The sequence below is a fragment of the Ursus maritimus genome, unplaced genomic scaffold, assembly GCF_017311325.1.
Source record: "Ursus maritimus isolate PB19 unplaced genomic scaffold, ASM1731132v1 scaffold_7, whole genome shotgun sequence".
NCBI lineage: Eukaryota > Metazoa > Chordata > Mammalia > Carnivora > Ursidae > Ursus > Ursus maritimus.
In genome coordinates, this window is record NW_024426885.1 from 30,015,442 (window position 1) to 30,039,486 (window position 24,045).

At 43.3% G+C, this 24,045-nt stretch overlaps 1 protein-coding gene across 2 annotated transcripts in view; it reads right to left on the reverse strand.

Annotated features, from left to right (window-relative positions):
• PI4K2A (phosphatidylinositol 4-kinase type 2 alpha) overlaps positions 1–23,276 on the reverse strand; it is a 28,449-nt gene extending 5,173 nt beyond the window's left edge. The window contains exons 1-8 of one of the 2 annotated variants that reach the window (XM_040624107.1): positions 22,759–23,269; positions 15,661–15,861; positions 10,404–10,535; positions 9,882–10,035; positions 3,594–3,655; positions 2,007–2,106; positions 937–1,070; positions 379–438 (exon numbers count right to left, since the gene is read on the reverse strand). In XM_040624107.1, the coding sequence (XP_040480041.1) occupies positions 379–438; positions 937–1,070; positions 2,007–2,106; positions 3,594–3,655; positions 9,882–10,035; positions 10,404–10,535; positions 15,661–15,861; positions 22,759–23,193 (1,278 nt within the window). In that variant the 5' untranslated portion in view covers positions 23,194–23,269. Of the gene's footprint in view, positions 1–378; positions 439–936; positions 1,071–2,006; positions 2,107–3,593; positions 3,656–9,881; positions 10,036–10,403; positions 10,536–15,660; positions 15,862–22,758 lie in introns of both variants that reach the window. The other variant, XM_040624108.1, reaches the window with a different exon arrangement.
• Between the last annotated feature and the right edge of the window lie 769 nt (positions 23,277–24,045).

Genomic DNA, 24,045 nt, shown 5'->3' on the forward strand with positions numbered 1-24,045 from the left:
GGATGTGACTGATAATGTTGGCCAGCTACCTGCTGAAAGGAGTGAAGAAGTCTGACTCCAGAGGCAAGCTCTTAACCACAAGGGCATACGGCCTGCCTTGAACAACCTGACAGGCCACTGGGTAAATCTACCAATGAACTACCAGCAACTCGCACAGAGCTGAGCACATAGTGTCTCACCAAGCACTGGATACCATGGAAGAGGTGGGAGATTTGAAAGGGCTCCGTGTCCTCTCCCATGTGCTAAGACAGAGTCATAAATAAGGACGGCATAGACTCAAAGGGTGTAAGACACAAGTTTTACGCATTTACTCAACATGAGCATATGACCCTCCCAGAGAGATCCCAGGGATGACACCAGAAGAAGTCCCAGGCTTACCTGTCCCCGCATGACAGCAATCTGCTTATGGAACTGGCCCCTGTCGAAACCAGGATCTTTCTGCAAAAGGGCAGGAGATGGAACCTGCATGAATCCCTCAGAAGAACCCATTTTCTTTCCCCAAACAGAAACTTTCTAATAAAGAAAACTTACATGAGGCTTATGAGGCTTAGTGAAATTAACTACCACCCCAAGAACTCTATGTTGCACAGATGGGGAAAGAGAGAACAAGTAAATATCTTGTCCTGAGTCTCATTATTAACTCCAGGCTCTAGTGCTCCATCTGCAAAGGAGAGCTCTGCAGACACACTGCAGCCTCACGACATGCAGGATAACCCACGGTGATTCACCACGGCTGGCAGTTTGTTTTTTTTTTTTCAAACCGACCCAAACTAGGTGTTGCTGTCCACATGTGGGAATCTTGCTTGCTCTTCACTGGCTGACATAAGTCAGAAGAGTGTTAGCCATTCTCCCTTGGCTTGTATCAGGAGCCATTAGAAAAGCCATTAGAAATTCCTTCTTCCATATAGTTATAAGGTTGAGGCTCCCAGGGCTAACCTTGAAGAGTTCATATAGGTCCTCCTCCAAGTCCTTGACGAAGTTAGGGTCCGATATCTTTGGAAGAATCAGATCTTTGATCTCCTGAGAGAACGGGACTTTTGCCTGGGGCAACCAGGCCCAGTAAAAGGGATCTGAAAAGAAGAAAAGCAGAAGGCAAAGCTGCCCATCTACGTCCTCTTCCTATGAGAGCACTGCAAAAGGCAGAACGCCTCTCTCATGTGATACACAACAGGAAAGAAAATCACAAGGGATGTTAATCCTAAAGGCTACAGAGTAAGTGGAGGAATTAGGATTCAAACCCAGGAATGCACAATCCCAGAGCTGGTGCTCTTTCCCAGACATTACGTGACCTTCCAGTGACTTGCCACTGAGACATTCAGATGCTCCTTCTGAAAAGACAGACTGGTACTGCAAAGGGGCTAGTGACCCCCTACTTGTATCTCTCTCTCTTTCCAATTGTTTCTCAGTTATAATAGGACAGGGGCTGACTTCCAGGATGTCAACAAGGAAGACAAAACACTGACAATAGCTTATATTTAGAAACACAAATAGTAGGGCGCCTGGGTGGCTCTGTAGTTAGGCGTCTGCCTTCAGCTCAGGGCCTGATCCTGGGGTCCTGGGATCGAGCCCCGCATTGGGCTCCTGGAGCCTGCTTCTTCCTCTCCCACTCCCCCTGCGTGTGTTCCCTCTTCCCCTGCTTGTGTTCCCTCTCTCGCTGGCTGTCTCTCTCTCTCTGTCAAATAAAAAAATAAAATCTTTAAAAAAAAAAAAAAAGAGAAACACAAATAGAATAAGAGAGTCCTCAGAAAGAACGAGAAAGACACAAACACAGATGAGAAAACTCAACTGTGGGCTTTGAGCAGGAATAATGTAAGGTAAGAATGACAATAACAGCTTGTATTTTGCAGTACTTGCCATGTGCCAGCTACTGTGCTATATGCATGAGCTGTATTAATCCATGAATCCTTCGCACAATCCTGTCGTAGAGGTATTATTATCTTCATTGCATAGATAAGAAACTGAGACTGAGTAAGGAAAGAGCCAGACCGCAGTGGTCTCAGACTTACATGCCCTCCAGGAGTCAGGATGTTTCAGGGGGAAGGCCAGCCCGTTGTCTATGGCAGCCACCTTGATCACAGGCTCCTTCACCACTACCCAGTCTGTGTCCTGAAAAGCAAGGAAGACTAAATACTTAGGGTCCCATCTGTTTCATGCCCTTTAAAGTAGTAGCAAAGCACCCCACCCCACCCTCCTCAGGCGCCAATCCTTAGTCAACCTCTGAACTGACTTCCACAGTTACCTAAACTTTATGGCACCTCTGACTTGGCCTATTCGAAGTTCTCAGAGTCCCTTATCTGAGAAAAGGTGCACTTCCCCCGGAGTTGCCATAGCCCTTAGTAAGAAGGAAACTGACAATAACAGAGGTAACTCTAAGCCTTTCCTCCTAGGGAAAGGTAGTGAGAGTCCTGAGAGTATGAAGCGGAAAAAGCAAAAGCAAGTATCAGCCAGCCGAGGTCCTTCTGTGTAAACCTCGATCGGATGCTACTTCACGGGTGACCACATTTTCCCGTGACATCACAGAACCATGGAGGATAACAGCTGGCTGCTCTTCGCACGAGAGAGTCTCTTACCACTTCAGTGATAGGGGAAAAGGACAAGGCCGACTGCAAAGAGTGGGGCCGGCTACCTACGACAGCCTGTCAGACACTCTCGTGACTGCCCGTCTGGCTCCATACCTCAGGTTCACAGGCGCCATCACAGAAACAGGGTGTGTAGGCTGAGGATACCCGCATCGGAATCCCCTAGGATATCTTATTAAAAGTATGGAATTCTAAGTTTCACCCCAGACCTAGTGGGGAAGAGTCCTGAAGAATCTGCACTATCTTTAACAAGCTTTTCAGGTGATTCTGATGTGTCAGATATGAGAACCACTATGAGAGAAGGAAGTAAAAACACGATGAGAATGTGTTAACTAACCTTCACGTGGTAAACATTTTGCAAAATATACATGCATTAAATCACCACGTTGCACATCTTAAATCTGCACAATGTTATACGCCTATTCTATTTAAACAAAGCTGGGCAAAAAACCACTTATTATAAGGGATGAAAGTCAACCTTACACTCCTACTCTAGGTAGCATTCCTACTAATTTTTTGAAATGTGCAGACTGAGCAGGAAAAGAAAAGTGTATTAGAGGATGAAAGCAATGAGAAAGTAAGGAAAGTTGTAGGAAACAGTTTTTTCTAAACTGATGTTCTATGGAATTTTCTATTATGAGAAAAGTATTCTAAAAAAGTTTAGAATTTACTAGCCCAAGCAAAATTAAATACGTTTATTTAATGGACTACTTCTCAGACCTTTACTGTGCTACTATGCAATGTGAATCTCCAAGAAAGGCATAAAATATGTAATATGTTCCAAACATATTTGAACCTTTCTTCATTCTATCTCTATGAACATCATTCAATCAGATACCGCTTAAAAAACAGACTGAGAAAAACTCGATCAAATATTAACTTATCAATTTCAAACACATGTGCTAGCCTGACTCTTCTGAACCTAGGTGACCTAATCTCTGATCATTATGTGTTTCTGTATTATGAATACATACTACCTCATCTTCTTCTTCAAGACATAGATCAACCTCTTACCCGAGAGCTAGAACTATCCATTGGACAGTCATATTTAATCAGCCAGTTGTCATTGCCTCGATCTGTGAACAGAAACATGAAGTTAGAAGAAACTGGGGTGACTTTCACTTTCAGGCATGATGGACCATCATTTTGGGCACTTGGTCCAATCACTCTACTGAGAACAACTATAAAAAATTGATAAAATATTTTTTTAAAGATTTATTTATTTATTTGACAGAGAGAGACAGAGACAGCCAGTGAGAGAGGGAACACAAGCAGGGGGAGTGGGAGAGGAAGAAGCAGGCTCCCAGTGGAGGAGCCCGATATGGGGCTTGATCCCAGGACTCTGGGATCATGCCCCGAGCCAAAGGCAGACGCTCAACGACTGAGACACCCAGGCGCCCCAATTGATAAAATATTTTTAAATCTCTCGAAGGTATGGGGATTTTAATAAGACCATTAAGAGTTAAAGTGTCTAGGGGCTCCTGGGTAGCGCAGCCATTAAGCGTCTGCCTTTGGCTCAGGGCGTGATCCCGGCGTTCCAGGATTGAGCCCCGCATCAGGCTCCTCCGCTGGGAGTCTGCTTCTTCCTCTCCCATTCCCCTGCTGTGTTCCCTCTCTCACTGGCTGTCTCTCTGTCACATAAATAAATAAAATCTTTAAAAAAAAAAAAAAAGAGTTAAAGTGTCTAGACCTGGGAGAGAAAGGAAATTCAGACAGGGAGTCCATCATTTGTGGCTTTTCTCCTACAGCACCTGCTGATTTGGGAAGAGATATGAGAGGTGGATAGTGTTCTAATAGGCTTGTGGAGCTAAGGAGACAAAATCCTAGTCTGGTGACTGATAAGGGGAGGAGACTGTGGTAAATAACCCATGCCTTTGGATTGAAACCTGAAGGACTACACCTTGGAACTAAGCAGAGCTTCCCTTCAATACCTGAAATTAAAGTGAATCTGGATTGCTGGTGCCCCTAGCTGCTTCCCAGACGCAAACATCTTCTGCACAGGATTTATATCAGCATCCTGGGCCTCCAAATAGTTCTACCATTTTTGATACATAATATCTGATAATCCAAAATAACCAGGTATATAGAGAGACATAATGACATGAATAAAAACAATGAAAACAGAAAGTTAAAACAAATCTACAGGGACTCCAAACACTGAAGATACAGACTTTAAAACATTTAAGATAACATCCTTAATATGTTTAAGAAGATAAAAAGCAAAATTAAGAAAAGTAGCAGAAAATAAGAATCCATAAAAAAGAATCAAATAGAAATTCAACAACTGAAAAATTGGGTTACCAATTTGAGAACTCCGATAGATGAACTTAACAGTAGATTGTGCCAAAGACAGAAGTAATAATCTGAAAGACGGGTCACAAAAAAAGAGCAGAATGAAGAACCCAGGAAAAAATGTGTTTCTAACAACATGTCATGTGATTGGATTCTCCTCTGAGAATAGAGAAAAAGATGGGCAGAAGTAATCATTTAAAGAGAGAATAGGGGCTCCTGGCTGGCTCAGTCAGAAGAGCAGGTGACTCTTGATCTTGAGGTCGTGAACTCGAGCCCCATGCTGGCTGTAGAGCTGGGGGTAAGTTTTTTTAAACTTAAACAAACAAACAAAATAGAGAATAGCTGAGAATCTTCCAAAAGTGACAAAAGGTACCAAACTATAGATTCAAGGAAAATTGTGAATCCCTAACAGGGTAAATACAAAGAAAACTATACCAAGCATATTGCAGTAAAATTTTGAAAACCAACTACAGGGAAAATCTCAAAGGAGCTAGAGAAAAAGAGAGATCACCTTCAAAGAAACAACAATACAGGAACAACTGACTTCACAGAAATCATGGGAACAAGAAGACAATGGAATGGGTTTTTTTTTCTTTCCATTTTAATGTTTTTTTATTATATTATGTTAGTTACCATACAAGAATGGGTTTTTTTAACTACTGAAAGAAAATAACTGCCAATCCCAAATTCTACACCCAGCAAACATAGCCTTCAAAAATGAAGGTGAAATAAAGACATTTTCAGACAAACAAAACCAAAATTCATCATCAGCAGACTAGTATTAAAATATTATCTAAATCGGAGCACCTGGGTGGCTCCGTTGGTTAAGCGTCTGACTTTGACTCAGGTCATGATCCCGGGATCCTGGGATCGGGCCCCATGTCAGGCTCCCTGCTCAGCAGTGAGTCTACTTGTCCCTCTCCCTCTGCCCCTTCCCCTGTTTGTGCTCTCTTTCTCTCTCTCAAATAAATAAAATCTTAAAAAATTATGTATATATATCCTCTAAGTCAAAGGAAAATTATCCCAAATAGAAGCTTGGAGATACAGGAAAATTTAAACAGCAATAAAATGGGTAAATATATTAGTAAATCAAGATACATATTATTAGCTTTGCTGCAGTATGATGGTGTTCTTTTTGAAAGAGTCATCTTTTAGAGACACATATTGAAATAATTATGAATAAAATTATATCTGTAATTTGCTTTAAAATAATAAAAGAAAATAAGTAAATGGAAGTATGAATGGGATAGGATTAGTCATGGACTGATGGTTGTTAAGGCTGGAATGACCAGTGCAGGCAGGTTCACTATTCTGCTTATTTATATATGCTCGAAAGTCTCCATAATTATTATTAATAACAGTAATAACAATGACAATATCATCTTATGGTTTTACAGAAAAGTGGCTTTACATATGCACAAACATACAGACATATATATATATATATATACATGCATATATAATTAAAATGTATGACACTAATAGTATAAAAGTCTGGATATAGATAAATGAAGCTAAGGGTTTCTACCAATTAATATTAGATTTTGGGACATCAAAGATTCACATGGTAATCTTTAGAGTAACCATCTATAGAAAAAACAAAGCATATAAACTTCTGAACTAAAGGAGGGGAGAAATGAAATATTTACAAAATAATTTAAGATTTTATTTATTTATTTAGAGAGAGCGTGTGTGAGCAGGGGTAGGGGCAGAGGGAGAGGGAGAAGAATCTCAAAGCAGACTCTGTGCTGAGCACAGAGTCTGATGTGGGGCTCAACGAAAGCAAGAAAGAAAAGAGATCATAGGAAGAAGGGGAGGGGGGAACAAAGGCACACAAAATAGAAAGGAAATAATAAGATGGTGGATGAAAATCCAAATATTTCTGTACGTACATTATAAATAAACTAAATGCTCTAAAACTACAATATAACAGTTGTCTCACTGGATGAATACAACTGATAACCATTTAGCTACTTAGTTTAAGAAAAAAAAGAAAAGACTGCAATTGCTAAAATCAGAAATTAAACTAGGGACATTACTACCAATTTTACCAAAATAAAAATAAAAAGGATTACAAGAGAGTACTATAGGCAATTGTATGCCAACAAACTGGATAACCTAGATGAAATGGCCAAATTCCTAGAAAACAGAATCTAAAGACTACACCATGCAGGGGCGCCTGGGTGGCTCAATTGGTTAAGCATCCAACTCTTGATCTCAGCTCAAGTCATGATCTCAGGGTCATGAGATCAAGCCCCATGTCAACATAATAAAAGTCATACATGAAAAACCCACAACAAACATCATACTCAATGGTGAGAGACCAAAAGCTTTTTCTCTAAGATCTAGAATAAGGCAAAGATGCCCGCTTTCAGCATTTCTATTCAACATAGTACTGGAAGAGCACAGCAATTATGCATGAAAAATAAATAAAAGGCATCCAAATTTGAAAGAAAGAGGTAAAATTGTCTCTCTTTGCAGATGATATGATTGTATATGTAGAAAACCCTAAAGATGCCACACACAAAAATATCAGAACTAATAAATAAACTCAGCCAAGTATCAGACTACAAAGTCAACACACAAAAACCATCTGTGTTTCTATTTACTAACAACAAACAATCCAAAAAGCAAATTAAGGAAACAATTCCATTTAGCATCAAAAAGCATAAAATACTTAGGAATTAATTTAACCAAAGAGGTGAAAGATTTGTATAATAAAAACTACAAAACATGGCTGAAAGAAATTAAAGAAGACATAAATAAATGGAAAGACACCCCACATTCATAGACGGGAAGGTTCAATATGGTTAAGAAGTCAATACTACTTGAAGCTATCTAGAAATTTAATGCAATTCCTATCAAAATCCCAATGATACTATTTGCAGAAATAGAAAAACCCGTCCTAAAACTTATATGGAATCTCAAGGGATACCAAATAGACAAAACAATCCAAAAAGAGAAGAACAAACCTGGGGGACTCATACTTCCTCCAGAATTTCCAAACTTACTATAAAACTATACTTAGTATAGAGGCACCTGGGTGGCTCAGTCTGTTGGGTGTCCTACTCTTGGTTTCAGCTCAGGTTGTAATCTTGGAGTTGTAAGATTGAGCTCTGTGTTGGGCTCTGCGCTGGGCATGGAGCCTGCTCAGGATTCCCTCTCTCCCTCTGCCCCTCCTCCCCCACTTGTGCACACATGCTTGCGCACCTTCTCTCTCAAACAAACAAACAAAACAAAACTATGCTTATTACAGCGGCTGCCTTAGGCTCAGGGCGTGATCCTGGCGTTATGGGATCGAGCCCCGCATCAGGCTCCTCTCCTGTGAGCCTGCTTCTTCCTTTCCCACTCCCCCTGCTTGTGTTCCCTCTCTCGCTGGCTGTCTCTGTCAACTAAATAAATAAAATCTTAAAAAAACAAACAAACAAACAAAAAACTATGCTTATTACAAAATGTAATACAAAGCTGTAGAAATCAAAATAGTGTGGTACTGACATAAAGACAGACATATAGACGAATGAACTACCATACAGTCTAGACATAAACCTTTGCATATACAATCAGTTTTTGATAAGGGTGACAAGACCCTTCAATGATGAAAAGATAGTCTTTTCAACAGATGGTGCTGGGAAAACTGGATATCCACATACAGAAAATGAAGTGGGACCCTTACCTCACACCATATACAAAAATTAACTCAAAATGGATCCATGACCTAAATCTAAGACCCAAAATTATAAAATTCTTAAGACAAAAACATAGGGCAAAAGCTTCATGGCATGAAATTTGGCAATAATCTCTTACATATGACACCAAAGGCATGGACAATAAATAAAAAAGTAGGCAAACTGGACTTCATGAAAATTTTAAAATTAATTGCATCAAAAGATACTATCAACAGAATAAAAAGGCACCCCACGGAATGGGAGGAAATACAAATCATGTATTTGATAAGGAATTAATACCCAGAATATATAAAAAACTCCTACAACTCAAAAACAAAACAACCTGATTCAAAGATGGGAAAACAAATTGAACAGACATTTCTCCAAAGATACACAAATGGCCAAAAAGTAGATGAAAAGATGTTCGCAACATCACTAGTCATTAGGGAAACGCAAAACTACAATGAGAGACATTATACCTATAGGGATGGCTATGAATGAAAAACAAAACAAAACAAAACCCAGAAAATAACAAGTGATGATGAAAAGGTGGAGACACTGGAACCCCTGTGCACCATTAGTGGGAATGTAAAATGGTGCAGACACTGTGGAAAAAAGGATGGCAGTTCCTCAAAAAATTAAACATAGGTCAACCACATTTCGATTAAAAAAAACTTAAACAGAACTACCATATTATCCAGTAATTCCACTTCTGGGTACATACTCAAAAGAAATGAAAGTAATGTCTCAAAGATATTTGTACACCCATGTTCATAGCAGCATTATTCATAAGAGCTTGGGTTGGGAAGCAACCTAAGTGTCCATCGACGGAGGGATAAGCAAAATACAGTATATACATACAATGTATATCCAGCCTTAAAAAGGAAAGAAATTCTGATACATGCTGCAATATGAATGAAGCTTAGGGGCATATGCCAAGTGAAATAAGCCAGCCACAAAGTGCCAAAGACTGTATGAGTCCACTAATACGAGGTACTTAAAGACAAACTGTCCTGTGATAGGTCTTGCTGCTATGAGTGACTAGGGATCAAGGACAAAAGTAGTCTTGATGTGCTTTGTAAGAGCCAATGTGTCTTCCATCTGGGACCGGAAAAGAGGCTAAAATAAAACATTAGTAACTACTGGCTCCAAGACTCCCTACCTCTGATAACCACACATGACGTGCCTGAACAAAGCTTGTCTTGGAAAGTATTTTCGGGGCCCTTCTGACTTAGGAAACCTTCATGCCGAGAAGGCACTCCGGGACGGAGCTCGGCAAGCCCCCAGGCCCCCGTGCGCCTCGCGGTGGTCTAGCGCAGGCCCCGGGCTGCCCACAGCTGCTCACCGGTGTTGCGGATGATGTAGTCCAGCACCACCAGCCGCTCAAACTGCAGCAGTAGCTGCCGGTTAGTGTTCTCTGGGAGAGGTTCCGCTTCGAAACGCCGTAGCCAGTAGTCTGCATCTTTGTAGCCTTCAACAAAGAGCTGGAATGAACCAACCTGCGGCCAAAGAGGAGGAGTAAAGGTATTTCCCTACAGCTCAAGTCCAGAGAGCCCAGGAGTAAGCCGGGTGGCCCATAACGCCCTGTGGAGTTCATATCAGAAGAAGGTCATGAGAGTGATTGCCCATCCAAATTCAAGAAGTCCATCTAAATGGGGCAGAGGAATAAAGCGAGAACAGAGAAAGCTCTGTTCTCCAGAGAACTATTCCCCAAACCTTAGGCCCTCAGAAATGAGGAAGACAGGAGCCTCAGGGCAGGCTACTTACATGTCCATATGCAAGTCTCTAGGTGCCCTGTTTCACCACTTGGATGGTTACGCCACCATACATCATCACCTTTACTAAGTCACACAGGTGCAGTGCATACCTTTGGCGGTAGCCCGATGCGATTAAACCGCTGCCCAACTTTTGGCACTTTTTCTAGAGCAAGCCGCTTGCCCCTGGACTTCACTCGGTCAATGGCACTATAGTTGAAGGTATCACTGGCCAGGTATACTACCTGCAGTGGAAAGAGAACAGACACCTTCGTTACAGTCGAATATATACCTATGGCAGAGAATAGCTGGATGCCCACTGATACTGTTCCTCTTCCAGGGGATGCAGAAAGAATGCATTTCTCAGCCTTTCTAATATGAGTAGTTCAGGCCAGTGGAATGTTGACAAAGTGATGTATATATATCACTTCCGGGCCTGGCCCCTAAAATCTCCCATGATCCTTAGTTCACACTCCCCAATCTGTGCAGCTGGAAATGAAAAGCTCTGAGATGGCAAAACCACATCATGGAAGGATCTTAGATCTCTTGTCACTACATGGAGTGACAGGGGATCTGGGAGAGCCGCCCAACTGGCATGAATCTACGATGGGAGCAAAATCCATTAAACCACTGAGACTCAGGAGTTGTTGTAGCAGCTAGCATGGACTCCCTGACTAATCCAGCCGTCTCCTCAATTAGGAGAAGAGGGCCCAATGCCTATTTTCTCTCCAGATAAAAACTAATTGCAATTTACTCTATACCCTTTTATTTCTTTTGAATTATGTACTATGTACAATTTATTCACATTTAAAAAATAAACATTAAACATTAAAAAATAAACATTAAAATGGGTTTTAATCTTTAGTGAATTGCTATATATAGACGCACATCTACGCAGACTACATCCAGAATATTACACAAGAAACTAGTACTAGCAGCTGCCTCTGAGGAAGGAAATGGAGCGGCCGGAAGGTAGAGGTGGGAGAGAGGCTGAACTGCTCTTCTCTGCTTATCCTACTGTGCCTTCTGATCTCTACAGTAGATGCACGCATTACCTACTCAAAAAACATTTTTTTAAAGATTTTATTTATTTCTTTGAGAGAGAGAGAAAGAGCATGAGCAGAGTGGAGGGGCGGAGGGAGAGGGAGAACCAGGAGAAGCAGGAAACAGGCTCCCAGCTCCCTGCCGGGACTCCAGGATCATGACCTGAGAGCCAAAGGCAGATGCTTAACCGAGCCACGCAAGTGCCCTTCAAAAACACATTTTTTAAAAAAGATTTTATTTATTTTTTTTTAATTTTTTTAAATTTTTAAAATTTATTTTATTTTTTTTAAGATTTTATTTATTTATTTGACAGAGATAGACAGCCAGCGAGAGAGGGAACACAAGCAGGGGGAGTGGGAGAGGAAGAAGCAGGCTCCCAGTGGAGGAGCCTGATGTGGGGCTCTATCCCATAACGCCGGGATCACGCCCTGAGCCGAAGGCAGACGCTTAACCACTGTGCCACCCAGGCGCCCCAAGATTTTATTTATTTATTAATTTGACAGAGAGACAGCCAGCCAGCGAGAGAAGGAACACATGCAGGGGGAGTGGGAGAGGAAGAAGCAGGCTCCCAGTAGAGCAGGGAGCACGATGCAGGGCTCACTCTTAGGACCCTGGGATCCGAAGCCGAAGGCAGCCGCTTAATGACTGAGCCACCCAGACGCCCCCCAAAACACTTTTTTAATGGGCCATCAATATTACATTCAATTAGGGTGCCTGGGTGGCTCAGTTGGTTAAGCGTCCAACTCTTGATTTCGGCTCAGGTCGGGATCTCAGTTCATGATGGAGTCCCACGGCAGGCTCCGCACTGGGCATGGAGGCTGATTAAGATTCTCTCTCTCCCTCTGTCCCACCCCCTCCCTCTTAAAAAAAAATATTACACTTGATTGTCAAATTGTGGTAATATCACTGTAATCTGTATGTATGTCCATTATCACCTTTATCACACCATCCTGTGATTATCCATTCATACATCTAACCTCTCTCTTAAGACTAAAGAGATCTGGGGAAAAAGAGAATGTCTTATTTTAGTCATATTAGCATCCTCAGTACCTAGCACAGTGCCTGGCACATGCTCATTAAATATTTATTGAGTGAATGCATGAATGAGTTACAAGCTTCTTCCAGAAATAGCAACAAATGAGTCTCAGCATATCAATAACTAAAATCAAATTTAGAAGAAAATTCTTTCTTTTCTAAGCCTTGCAAAATGTATTACAAATAACTAATTACTGTGCCTATGAATCTTAGAGAGGGTCAAAATCATTCCCTCCCTCCTATCCGTTCATCTGTCCGTCCAGAGTTACCCTGAGTATCTACAACGGCTGCGCAAGGTACAGTAGGTTGGCACTCTGCACAGGAAACACACACACAGGAATTCAGGAGAAAAAGGCTTTCCCAAGAATACCCTGTCTGTTTCCACAGTGAAAACCCTCATTCTCTCAAGCAGCAAACCACCCTTTCCCCCCGAATCAGATTTATTTTCGATCGCTCTCTGTAACAACCCACTTTTTTCTCTATGACTAATGAAACTATTGTAACCCGAAACCTCACAGTAACAGAGAGCAGAAACAAGCTATCGAGTGAGACCTGGAGCCTTACTATTTGAAGCTCCGTCATAACATGAGCTCTGTTCCCATAGTGACAGATGCTCTCATCAACTGGATAGAATCCTGTCACAAGGGTGGTGAGGCTGGGCGGGGAGAGACCTCCTCTCACTATTCTCCAACAGCTGTAGGCTAAACTTGAAAAGCTCTGTCTCATCTCAGTCTCACGGAAGACAAGTATTTTGCTGTCACTGACTTTTTGATGTAAAAGATCCTCAAGCCACATTAAGATTCTCTAAANGGGAAAGAGGAAGACCAGAGATGGGGAAGAACAGGATCTTGGAGGGTGACATTCTATAATGATTAGAACTGACATAGGGGGTATTTACATTGCGCAAAGGCACTGGGCTACGTGTTTTACATGGATTATCCTGTGTAATCTTAATAGCCGCCCCATAAAGTAGTAACTATTTATATCGCTATTTTTATAATGAGGAAACTGAGCAGGCAAAGCGTGTGGGGGTATCTTAAATGACTTGTCAAGGGTCACCCAATAAAGAGCTGCAGAGCCAGAATTTGGACTGAAGCCCTGATTCGTAGGCACTACACTCCAGAAGCACAGGCAGAACAGGCACAAGGCCAGGTGCGGACTGCTATTTACCTAGTAAAGAAGGGGAATTACAGTGATGAGCAAGGAGTATTTAAAAGAATATTTAGAGTCTAGGAGGGGCCTAGAAGGAGGCATTCAGGTTAGGCAGGAGATCTCTGAAGCATTAATTATCACACAGGATGTTCAAAGTGTGCTATTTAACTCTGTGTACCGACAGAAGTAAAGCATAAAGGGAAGGAATGAGCTGTACAAGGTCAGGGAATGAATCAGACGTCAGTGAGAGCTATAAGTGAACACTCTCCCCATAGATCTGAGTTGGGGGATCTCTAGGATTCTCCCTCATGGTTTGATATTCACTCACTGATTCAGCCGGTACTTACGGAATACTTACTATAAAAACAGTACTTTGCTTGGGGCGCCTGGGTGGTTCAGTCGGTTAAGTGTCCAACCTTGATTTTGGCTCAGGTCATGATCTCAGGGTCATGGGATTATGTTGAGCATGGAGCCTGCTTGAGATTCTCTTTCTCTCCCTCTCCCTCTGTTCTCCTGCCTCCCCACCCCAACACCCCCTGGCTCAGGTACACTCTCTCTCAAAACAAAAACAAAAACAAAAACAAACCAACAAAAAAAACACAGTACTTTGCTAGATGCTGAGAATAAGAGGAAATTTCAAGAAATGGTCCCTGACTTCCACAAACTTACAAACCAGTTGGCTTATTGTTTGTGGAGTTTGGCGGCAAAGGAGCAGACAGTTAAACCACAACAATCACAATTTCTTCTAAAACCCCCTGAGAAAACAGAAAAAATAGGTTTGAAGGGAGGCTCCTGTCTGATCAGTCTCTTTGCCCACAGAGTCTACCGTCTACACCTGAAAAGAAAACCTCAGGGGCGCCTGGGTGGCACAGCGGTTAAGCGTCTGCCTTCGGCTCAGGGCGTGATCCCGGCGTTATGGGATCGAGCCCCACATCAGGCTCTTCCGCTGGGAGCCTGCTTCTTCCTCTCCCACTCCCCCTGCTTGTGTTCCCTCTCTCGCTGGCTGTCTCTATCTCTGTCGAATAAATAAATAAAATCTTTAAAAAAAAAAAAAAAGAAAAAAGAAAACCTCAAGCAGTGGTCTTTAGGTGATTGGTATGGTCCCTACAAGGTCAATGAATGGACTCCAACTGGTCCGTGAACCATCCCTGTGAAATTATATGCAAAAAACAACCGCAAATATATGAATTTTTCTGGGAACAAGATCTATAGTTTTCATCAGGTTCTCAGAGGATTAATGCCCACAGCTACAAAGATACCCCTGCAGCCGTAAGGCATCAGATCAGAGTTCCGCCTTAAGTTCTTAGGAAACCTCAGGCAGCCACACATACTAAATGGGTGATAATGTGTCCTTGAATGTTCATATGTTGACCAGCAGGCACTCCTTCCCCTCACAACCCCTGGAAAGTTTCATGGACACCCTGTAGTGCAGGGACTCTTCACCTGGCATCAGTAAACTTCCTGAAAATGTATGCAATCAATTCCGTATTTCAGCATACTTGGAGGGGGCGGGGCGGTGGAAGGGCTTAGAACCTAAGCTAAGTCTACCACACATATAAGGTGTGTGCAAATTCATTCTAAGTGTGGATTTGCCTGGATCTGGGACCCCGACTTTGTTACGTTCAGATAAGTACCAGTTTTCCATAGCACAAAGATGGGTGAGCATGCCGTGTCCGTTCCCCGTACGGGTTCAAGCCAGACCTTTACTCTGACCGCCAGCCCATCCTAGACTCCTCCTTGCCAGACGTTACGTAAGTGACTAGCTAACACCAGCTAGTCCCTTTTAGAACGTATCTATATCACAGAATAGCTCGGAAATCTAAGAGAATGAGCTACAAAAGTAGCTAGGTTTCTAACCAGCTTGCGGTTAACTGGGATTAAAAGACCCAGGAAACCCGTAAAAGTGCATCAGAGGGTCAGTGAATTTCCTGAAATTGTATGCAAAAATTGTATGTGTATCCTTCTCAGGATAGCTTCCATCAGATGATCAAATCGTGAGCCTAAACCTACCACCTTCCCCCCAGAAAGGCCGAGAACCCTAGATTCAGGGCACACATAGCCGTCCTTGGCCCTAATGGCTCCATTAACACAGGAAAACTCTGGATAGGCAGTAAGGCTCCCTGGAGACAGGTCACTGACCTTTGTACGGGGTACAATGTTGAGTTCCAGTTTTTGGTCCACCAGACTGGCCCCTGCCTCTGAGAGATAGCCCTGGTTGAGGACAAGGCAGTCACGGCCAAAGCAGCAGGGACAGCATAGTTTCTGCAGCCACTTGGTCCACTTAGGATTAAGGTGCCCATATGGCTCTTCGTTCTTGGGTTTGAAGACAGCAATGATCTTCTACACAGAGAAAAGAAAAGTAGGATATTAAAGGCAAATCGATTAAAGTAGGTCACACACCAGGTCAGCAGGACTCTAGAAAGAAATGAGAAGGCACAGGCAGACAATCCCTAAAGACAGACATTGGCTTCTCCCCAGCTTGTAAGGGGAAGACACAGCTCATGTGTGCAGCTAAGAAACCCACTACCAGAAAGGACTGTGGCCAAAGAAGATGCCACATCTAGTATACATGGTAAAACAGACTCTAAGACCATCAAACCCCAACTTCCAAAGTAAATTCACACAAACTGTTGCTCTGCATCAATTAGGTAAAGGCTCAAAAAAGTACCAACTGAAAGGAAATTAGCACAGTATTACAGAATGAGGTTAAGAAAACTCCATCATGGCTTGATTTCCTCGACCAGCCTTACTACCCCACTCCCTGGGTGTTAACAAAACCTTAAAATGAAAAGTTTAGGAATGACAAATTAAGAAAGCAATGGAAGGGAAAACTCACAGCAGGAAAAAGAATCTGCCACCTGATTAGAATGGGGTTCTTTTAAGTAAGACAGGTAAGAGATTAGGACATGAGGGGGCCACAAAGATTAAAATCCATCTTCTTTGCAGGTGAGAACTTAATCCTCGGAGGTCCTTACAAATACGGGATGCTGCCGCAACCCCAAGACAATGGGCCTCCCTTCTGGAGTCTTCCTCCCCAGGCCAGGCAGCCCTTCACGGTTATTTCACCTTTGTCTCATTCCCTCTAGCCCCAAACTGGTACTTTCAAAGGAAGAAAAGTAAATATGCTATTCAAGTGATTCATCTTTGTATCATATGACTCTCCCTCTCTCTCACTCCCCAGCCAACTCAAGCTAGTCTGGGTCATAAGACATTTTCCTGTGGGTGTCACTTCCTGACAGGCAGGTCACAGCAGAAAACGTATGCCCATCTGCCTGCATTAAGTATGTACTCATATTAGGAACTGGCTAGATGCAGGTCTCCAATAATACTTGGTCCATCTTGAGGCTAGTTCTTTCAAGAAGCCTTGCAAGAATTTGAGAGGACAAGAAAAATACAGAATTCTCCTCCCTGCAAAGGAATCAATTTATTCTTCAACACAATCTTACTGATTCACTGGGAAAAGTCAAATGCATAAATTCATATCCTGGGTCTTCAGAATTACCTTTTTTACCCAAAATGGTTAGCAAAAGGCCTAAGTTAGCAATCTTCCTGTCTCTGCCCCCCTCCCCCCACCCTGGGCTCCAGACCACACAGCAGTAGTAGCAAGGGGCTCCTGTCACTCAGAGAATGACCAACGAGTCCATGGTAACTCTCTGGAACTGCACATCCCACAACTCAACAGTCAGTTCAATGGCGGCACAATGCGGAGTTCGGCAAGCTGGTCCCAGCAGAAGACCAAGACAATCTTATTAGCGAGGCTGAAAAATACCAGGACTGAGGGTTAAAAACCTCCATTAAAGAAAGCAGAACCTGAAGGCCGAGATCGCAGCCAAAGCCTCATTTTACAGACTCACCTCTCAAACTTCTCCATTTCCTTCAGACAGGAGAATCAGAAAGCATCTTGAGGACTGTGAAAGCATTAATGACCATCACTACCTCAGTATTACACAGGATTCATTAAATAACATTTGGACTGGACAAATGGAGGGACAGTAGGGTGAGAGGGATGGAGGAACAGAAAGATATTAGGCAGAAAGGGAGACAAGTGCCCTTTAGGACTAAGCATGGCCTCAGTTCAATTCAGTTCTGCTAACATGTGCTCAGTACGTCATTTGTGTAAGACTGTGTGTGAGCACTGCAGGTTTGCTGGATGGTACATGACACAGCCTCAGGCCTCATTTCCAAAGCTAATGTGAACTTCCCATTTTCAGCTGTGTTCTTGAATACTCAAGAAAACTCTCCTTCTCCACAGAAAACAAACTCTAGAACCACTCAAATCAGAAAGGCACCCACCATTATTTGGCTGAGAAAGAAAATGTCTGCTGCCTAATTTTTCCTCACTCTCCTCTCTCTCTTCTTTACTATACTTTCAATTCCTTTCTTACATTTAGTTAGGAGTAAGCTTCGGTTTGAGGCCAATATTTTTCAAATACCTTTCCTTACCACCCACTGACTAACCCTCCTTTAATGAAGGGGCTGAGGTACAGGGAGCTTAAGCAGCAGCAGCAACGAAGCTGGGGATCCGAAGGGAACTGCACAGGAATCCAGAGGCCACTCACTGGCTGGGGTCAGAACCCACAACCAAATACTGGGACCTGGAACGCAGAGGGTTTTCTCTATCTATCCAGCAGCCCCGAGGAGGAGGGTATTACACGACGTTGACATTGAAGATAGTTCAAGCACATCGCTCATATCGCACAAATTTTAATTTGGTAAACGTGAAGCTGATGATTCTCCAACATTTTGGTCTGAAGATCCCTTTAGACTCTTAATTATTAAAGACCCCCAAAACTTTTGTTTATGTGGGTAAGACCTACATTTGCTGTATTACAAATTAAAACTGAAATGTTAAGACTGTTAATTCACTTAATAAGAATAAATCTATTACATGTTAGTATAGGTAGTACGTTTTTATGAAAAATAACTATTTTCAAAAACAATTTTTAGTGAAAAGGCAGGCATTTTTACATTTTTGCAAATCTCTCTAGTGTCTGGCTTAATAAAAGCCAACTGTATTTTCACATCTTCCTTAACATTCAATCTGTTTCAATATCACACATCATGGGGCCCCTACAAATCTCCACTGTGCACTCATAAGGAAGTGAGAATGAAAATGGCAAACAGTCTTAAAATAATTTTGACCTCTACACCCCCCCCTAGAAGGATTCCTACAGGTCCTTCGGCCTCGCTCTGAGAACTGCCCTATTCTGTATTAGCAGTTGGATAGCAACAGCACTCCTATTTAGGCAGAGAAGCCTTATTTACATGTTAACTCTCAGAAAAGAGAGGGATGGGCTACTCCAAATATATGAGACCCTGAAAGAAGATGGGGTCCAAACAGAATGCAATAGAAGAGATTTAGCCTGTTTCCTATCCACTGCCACTGACCCAATCTGTGTCATCCATTACAACTGGTGGCCTGGGACAGGTTCCTATAATAGACAGTAATGATGCTTAAAAACCTCAAGAACTACATCTAAATATGACATACAAACTTGACTACCGCTTAACATTTTAGTAAAAAAAAAAAAGTTTTTCTGGGGGCACCTGGTGGCTCAGTCAGTTAAGCATCTGCCTTCGGCTCAGGTCATGATCTCAGGGTCCTGGGATAGAGCCCCAAGTCTGGCTCTCTGCTCAGCAGTGAGTCTGCTTCTGCTTCTCCCTCTCCCTCTGTGCTTGCACGTGCTCTCTCTCACTCTCTCTCTCTCAAATAAATAAATAAGAATTTTAAAAAATTATTCTGTTGGAGATCTTTATTCTTTATTGGGCTATCCGTGTTGCTCTCAACCACGTTTAAGGACATCAAAAGTTCTCTGGAGGGCACAGGTAGTTGGAAGAAGCAGAGTCAGTATTATGACATAATTTTATATTTGAAAAATGAAAAAAACAAAACCCTGTACCACTCTCATGACAAGCTCTTGATGGATAAGTACTTTTAAAAGACTGCAAATTACTGATATAAGGCCTAGTTCCTAGAACATGTGAGCAGCATCTGTAAAATCGTGAAGCAAATACCAATTAGCATTATCTAATAAATTACTATTCTCGGTGGTCATAAAATCATCACCTCAAAATTATACCACTTTTGCTTTATTCAATGCCATGTATCCAAGAAAGCCTAATCCAGAGGTCAGCGGCCATTAATTTAACAAAAACCAAATACTCTGTGCTCCTGCTAAGCACCAGCAACTATGCCAGGGGCTTTCATGTGTGATATCCCATTTAATCTTAATGAACGAACGAATCACATGCTATTCTATGATTCTTGGCAATATGAACATATAGTATTACTAGCCTCACAAAACAGAAAATGCTCAAAAAATATTTTAATAGGTGATTGAGCACAAGACCAGAAAGCACAAGAATCCAAGTGAGGAGGGTAATATGAGCACTCTCTACCATGCCTTCTGATCTAGCATTTTCCATCTTACTGTTCTCTAGGTCCCCACTTGCTGGCCCTGAGGGAGAAACCATCCTAAATTGGGAAATGAAATCAGGGCTATTATCTTCAAGAACCTTCTAGCCTCTCTAGCTCCAAAAGCAGCTCTGGCAGAAACTGCTGGTTCCCTCAATCTCTGTTCCCTCTTCTTCCTTGGACACGGGACTCTGCATTTTTAGTGGGGCAAAATAAAGACTACAGTTCCCAACCACTACTGCAGTTAAGTTCTGGACAATGGAATATAGAAAGAGTCTGGTGCAACTTCTAGGAAATGTCTTAAAGGAAGAGGGTATACTCTCTCTCTCCTTTCCTTTTTCCAACTGGCTGAAAAACAGACAAGATGTCTGCAGTCTGAGTAGCCATCTTGGATCATGATGTGGCAGCCTCGTGCTAGGGATGGCTCATCAGCTGGACGGAAGGATGCACATTGTTCATATTGCCATGCCAGCCCTGGGAAGCCTACAGATTTCTTCTATGAGAGTTAAATGTACTTTTATTCAAGTCATTATTGTTTTAAATTTTCTGCCACACATAGCCAAATTTAACCCTAAGCAATAGGGCAGATGAAAAGAGAAAGCAGAAATTCAAATGACAAACTTTGAGGCAGCACTGCATAGTGGTCAGGAGCATGAATTCTGGAGCCAGCTGGCCTGGGTCTGAATCCTGCCTCCTACTTACTAGCTGTTAAGACCCTAAGCAAATTAGTTATACTGTGTGCCTTGGTATCATCATCTGTGGGGATAATAATAGTACCTACCTCCAAGGATGTTATAAGTGCTAAGTGAATTACTATTTGTAAAGCACTTAAAACAGTACCTAGCATACAGTAAGTACTATCTATATATTTGTTAAATAAAATAAACAAACACATTTGGAACAGGGCCAAAAGATGACAGGACCAACTACAGTGAGCCTGTGGTTCATTATAACCCACCACAGCATTTAGGAAGTGGTCCTCTGCTCTGAACCACATTTTCCTCAGTGGGAGCAAGATGGTTTTATTAATAAGTTTTGTCAGGGCATATGTGTTTTGACTTCTCTAAGAAAGGGCAGTGGCCAGGAAATTTTAGACCCCGGGATCCTGCAAATCACCAAGAAACATACCCATAGTCTGTCGTTCCAAGTAGCCTGTGCACAGAGGTGGTAGTACTTTACCTGCCAGGCAAAAGTGGAAGATCTTATTACTCTCACCTGTCAGAGCACCGGATCACTTCTCAGCTGACCTGACATACTTCCAACATAGCTGTAACAGTGTCATGAAAGAAAAATAAAAACCTTCCTCCTGTTCCTATACCTATCAAAGATAATTAGCCCCTTCTTACATCAGCCAACAAGCTAAAAAAATAAAAAATAAAAAATAAATAAAAACCACTTACATAAAAAATGAAAGTATCTTGCTAACATTTAGACCTCAGGATACCCACTGTTTTTTTCTTCTAGAAGTAATGTTCCCCTTTGACCTTTCAATTTAACTCACTGTTCCCTTACTTGAGGGACCTGGAAAGACCTACTATTCTCAAAGTTTTCCCCAACTTCCCCAACTCAGTTTATAAAGTTAACTGCATTGATGGCAGAACTGCTTTCTGTTTCTTTGATAATTCAGGGACATCAGCGTCCAGAAGAATGACCAGATCATTCAATGAAACTAACCAAGGGCTACAAGTCAGAATCCACCCTGGCCACTCGGCACTCCTACAAGAACAGCACACCACCCATCCGAAGAGTTAGTTCACCCGGGAGAGACAAAGTGAAAATTTGAGGGAGATTTGACAACCATTATTTTAATAAGTATAACAATAGTGTATTTTTCCAATAAGCCATTCTGGCCCATCTGAGAACTCTGACAGGGAAAAGTTAATATGCTTTGACCCACTGATATTCCAATGATACCTCTGGCTTGATATAAATGCCTTAAATTCTTCTGCAGCTATCAAAAAAATAAAGTCACCTCTCAGATGCCCTGATCACCCCAGGTCCCATGCCAACCCATCTCATCCCCATCCCCCTTTATACACATGCAACGGACAAAATAAAGGTCAGCAAACACTTTGCCTTAGCCAAAACGCAAACTGCTGATAGTCCTGGGAGAGAAATGAAAGTAAAATGCAGCAGGCAGTCCTGTGTTTCTAAAACTCCGCATTCTTTACTGAGGAACCATAAAAAAGAATTTGAACAATTTCCCAGAAGTGAGCAATAACCAGGACAGATGAAACTGGTTTAAGTCCACCCACTCCATCACTGACGTCTGCCAGTAAGAGACCTGGGACGGTGGTAGACATCCCCACAACACAGAAGGCTGGAACTGAACCCTCAGAGCCCTTGATGGATCACCCGTCCTCCTCGGTGAACAGCGACAACGCTGGTTCGGTCCAAAAAGAGGAAATGGGCCCAAAGCTCAAATCTGTAGGACAATGGCCGAATAGCAGTCTCCGTAGTTTAAAGCTAAGGAACCTACTAGAAAGCAGCATCTCCCCGCGCGTCTCTGTCGACAGGCCGATTGCCCCACCACACCGCTGGGCCCCTCTCCTGTATCTGGTCAATTTCCTCTTTTCATTCTCCGCTCACTCCTCCCCCACCAAATAGGTTCTGATTTATTTCTTCAGTCCGCAGAGCTTCTCCATCTCCAGTCCTCAGGGGCATTCCAAAATCTTGCCAAGGGGCTCTGCACTGCGAAGTTTCTCCCTTTTGAAGCCTTTCAACCCCCCTTCTCCCTCTGGCTGTGCGAAGCGGCTAACTCCCCCGGACAGGCCCACCCTCCCCGAAGGCGGCGGCGGCGGCGGCCCCCACCCCGCTCTCACCCCCTGAGGGTCCTTGACGAAGTAGCTTCCGCTGGAGCCCTGGTAGATGCGCTCGGGGAAGATGCAGCGTTCGATGGCCAGCTCGGCCTGCCGCACCACCGCCTCGAACTCGGGGTCCTCCGGGAACTCGTTCCGCTCGCGGTGGGCCTGCGCGGCGTGGGCCGCCGCCGCCGCCTGGGCGGCCAGGGCTTGGGCCTGCGCCGCCACGGTTTGGGTCTGGCCTTGGGCCGCCGCGCCCCGAGCCCGATCCAGCAGTGGTTGCCGCTCCCGATCGTGGCCTGGCGAGCCCGGTGGAGAGGGGGCCGGGCCGGCCGCCGCCGCCACTCGGACCGCGCCCCCCGGCACCTGCGGAAAGTGAGCGCCCGAGCCGGACGGGAAGGTGTAGTCCGGGGGTTGGGCCCGCTCGGGGGACACCAGTGGGCTCGTTTCGTCCATCCCTCAGGCCGCCGGCTCCGGGTCCTGGTGCGCTCCACACAGCTGAGCTCCCAGCCGGGACCAATCCGCGAAACCCCCAACCCCCGCCTGGCCAACCAGGTCGCGGCGCCTCGCTGGCTCCGCCCCTACCTAGCCTGTTTACTTGGCGACGAGTCGGCACGACCCCTCGCGCGCGAACGGCAGCCAATCAGAACCAGCGTCTACGTAATCGCGCCCTGCGCATTTTTCGCCCGTCACCATCTGTGAAGACCGCGCATGCTCCAAGAGCCAAACCCGGGTCAGACACGCCTCCTGCTCTTACCAGCCCCGCCCCTACCTTAGCTTCCAATTGCTGACCTGCCTTTGTGAGCTTTCGGTAAAATAGCCTACCTAATCGGTCTGTCATTTGTTGAGTGCCTACTATGAACGAACCGGCTACGAAACTAGAGAAATCTAATCTTTGTATCTGCATTCATTCAATCATGCACTCATTCATAAAATATTTATAGAGCACCTACTATGTTCTAAGTGCTAGAGAGACAAAAATGAAGCAAAGAGACAAAAATCCCTAATCTACCTAAATAAAAAAGTTTATAAAAATCACGGGCATAATGCAATTTACACAGTGTCTGGCTCGAATGCTTTATGCTTCTTTGAACTAAAGAAAGCTTTGGTCTTATTAGACTAGAAAGTTCCATGAGGTAAGAGTACATGACTGTTTTTCTCACCACTGTAAAACCTTGGTATCTAGACACAATAGGGACTCGGTATATTTTTATTAGAGGAAAAGAAAAGGAAGAACCAACTTGCCCTCAAGTGGAAGACATACAGTTCTCTGAGCCAGCAGGAGAAAAGGAACCAACACTGAAAACT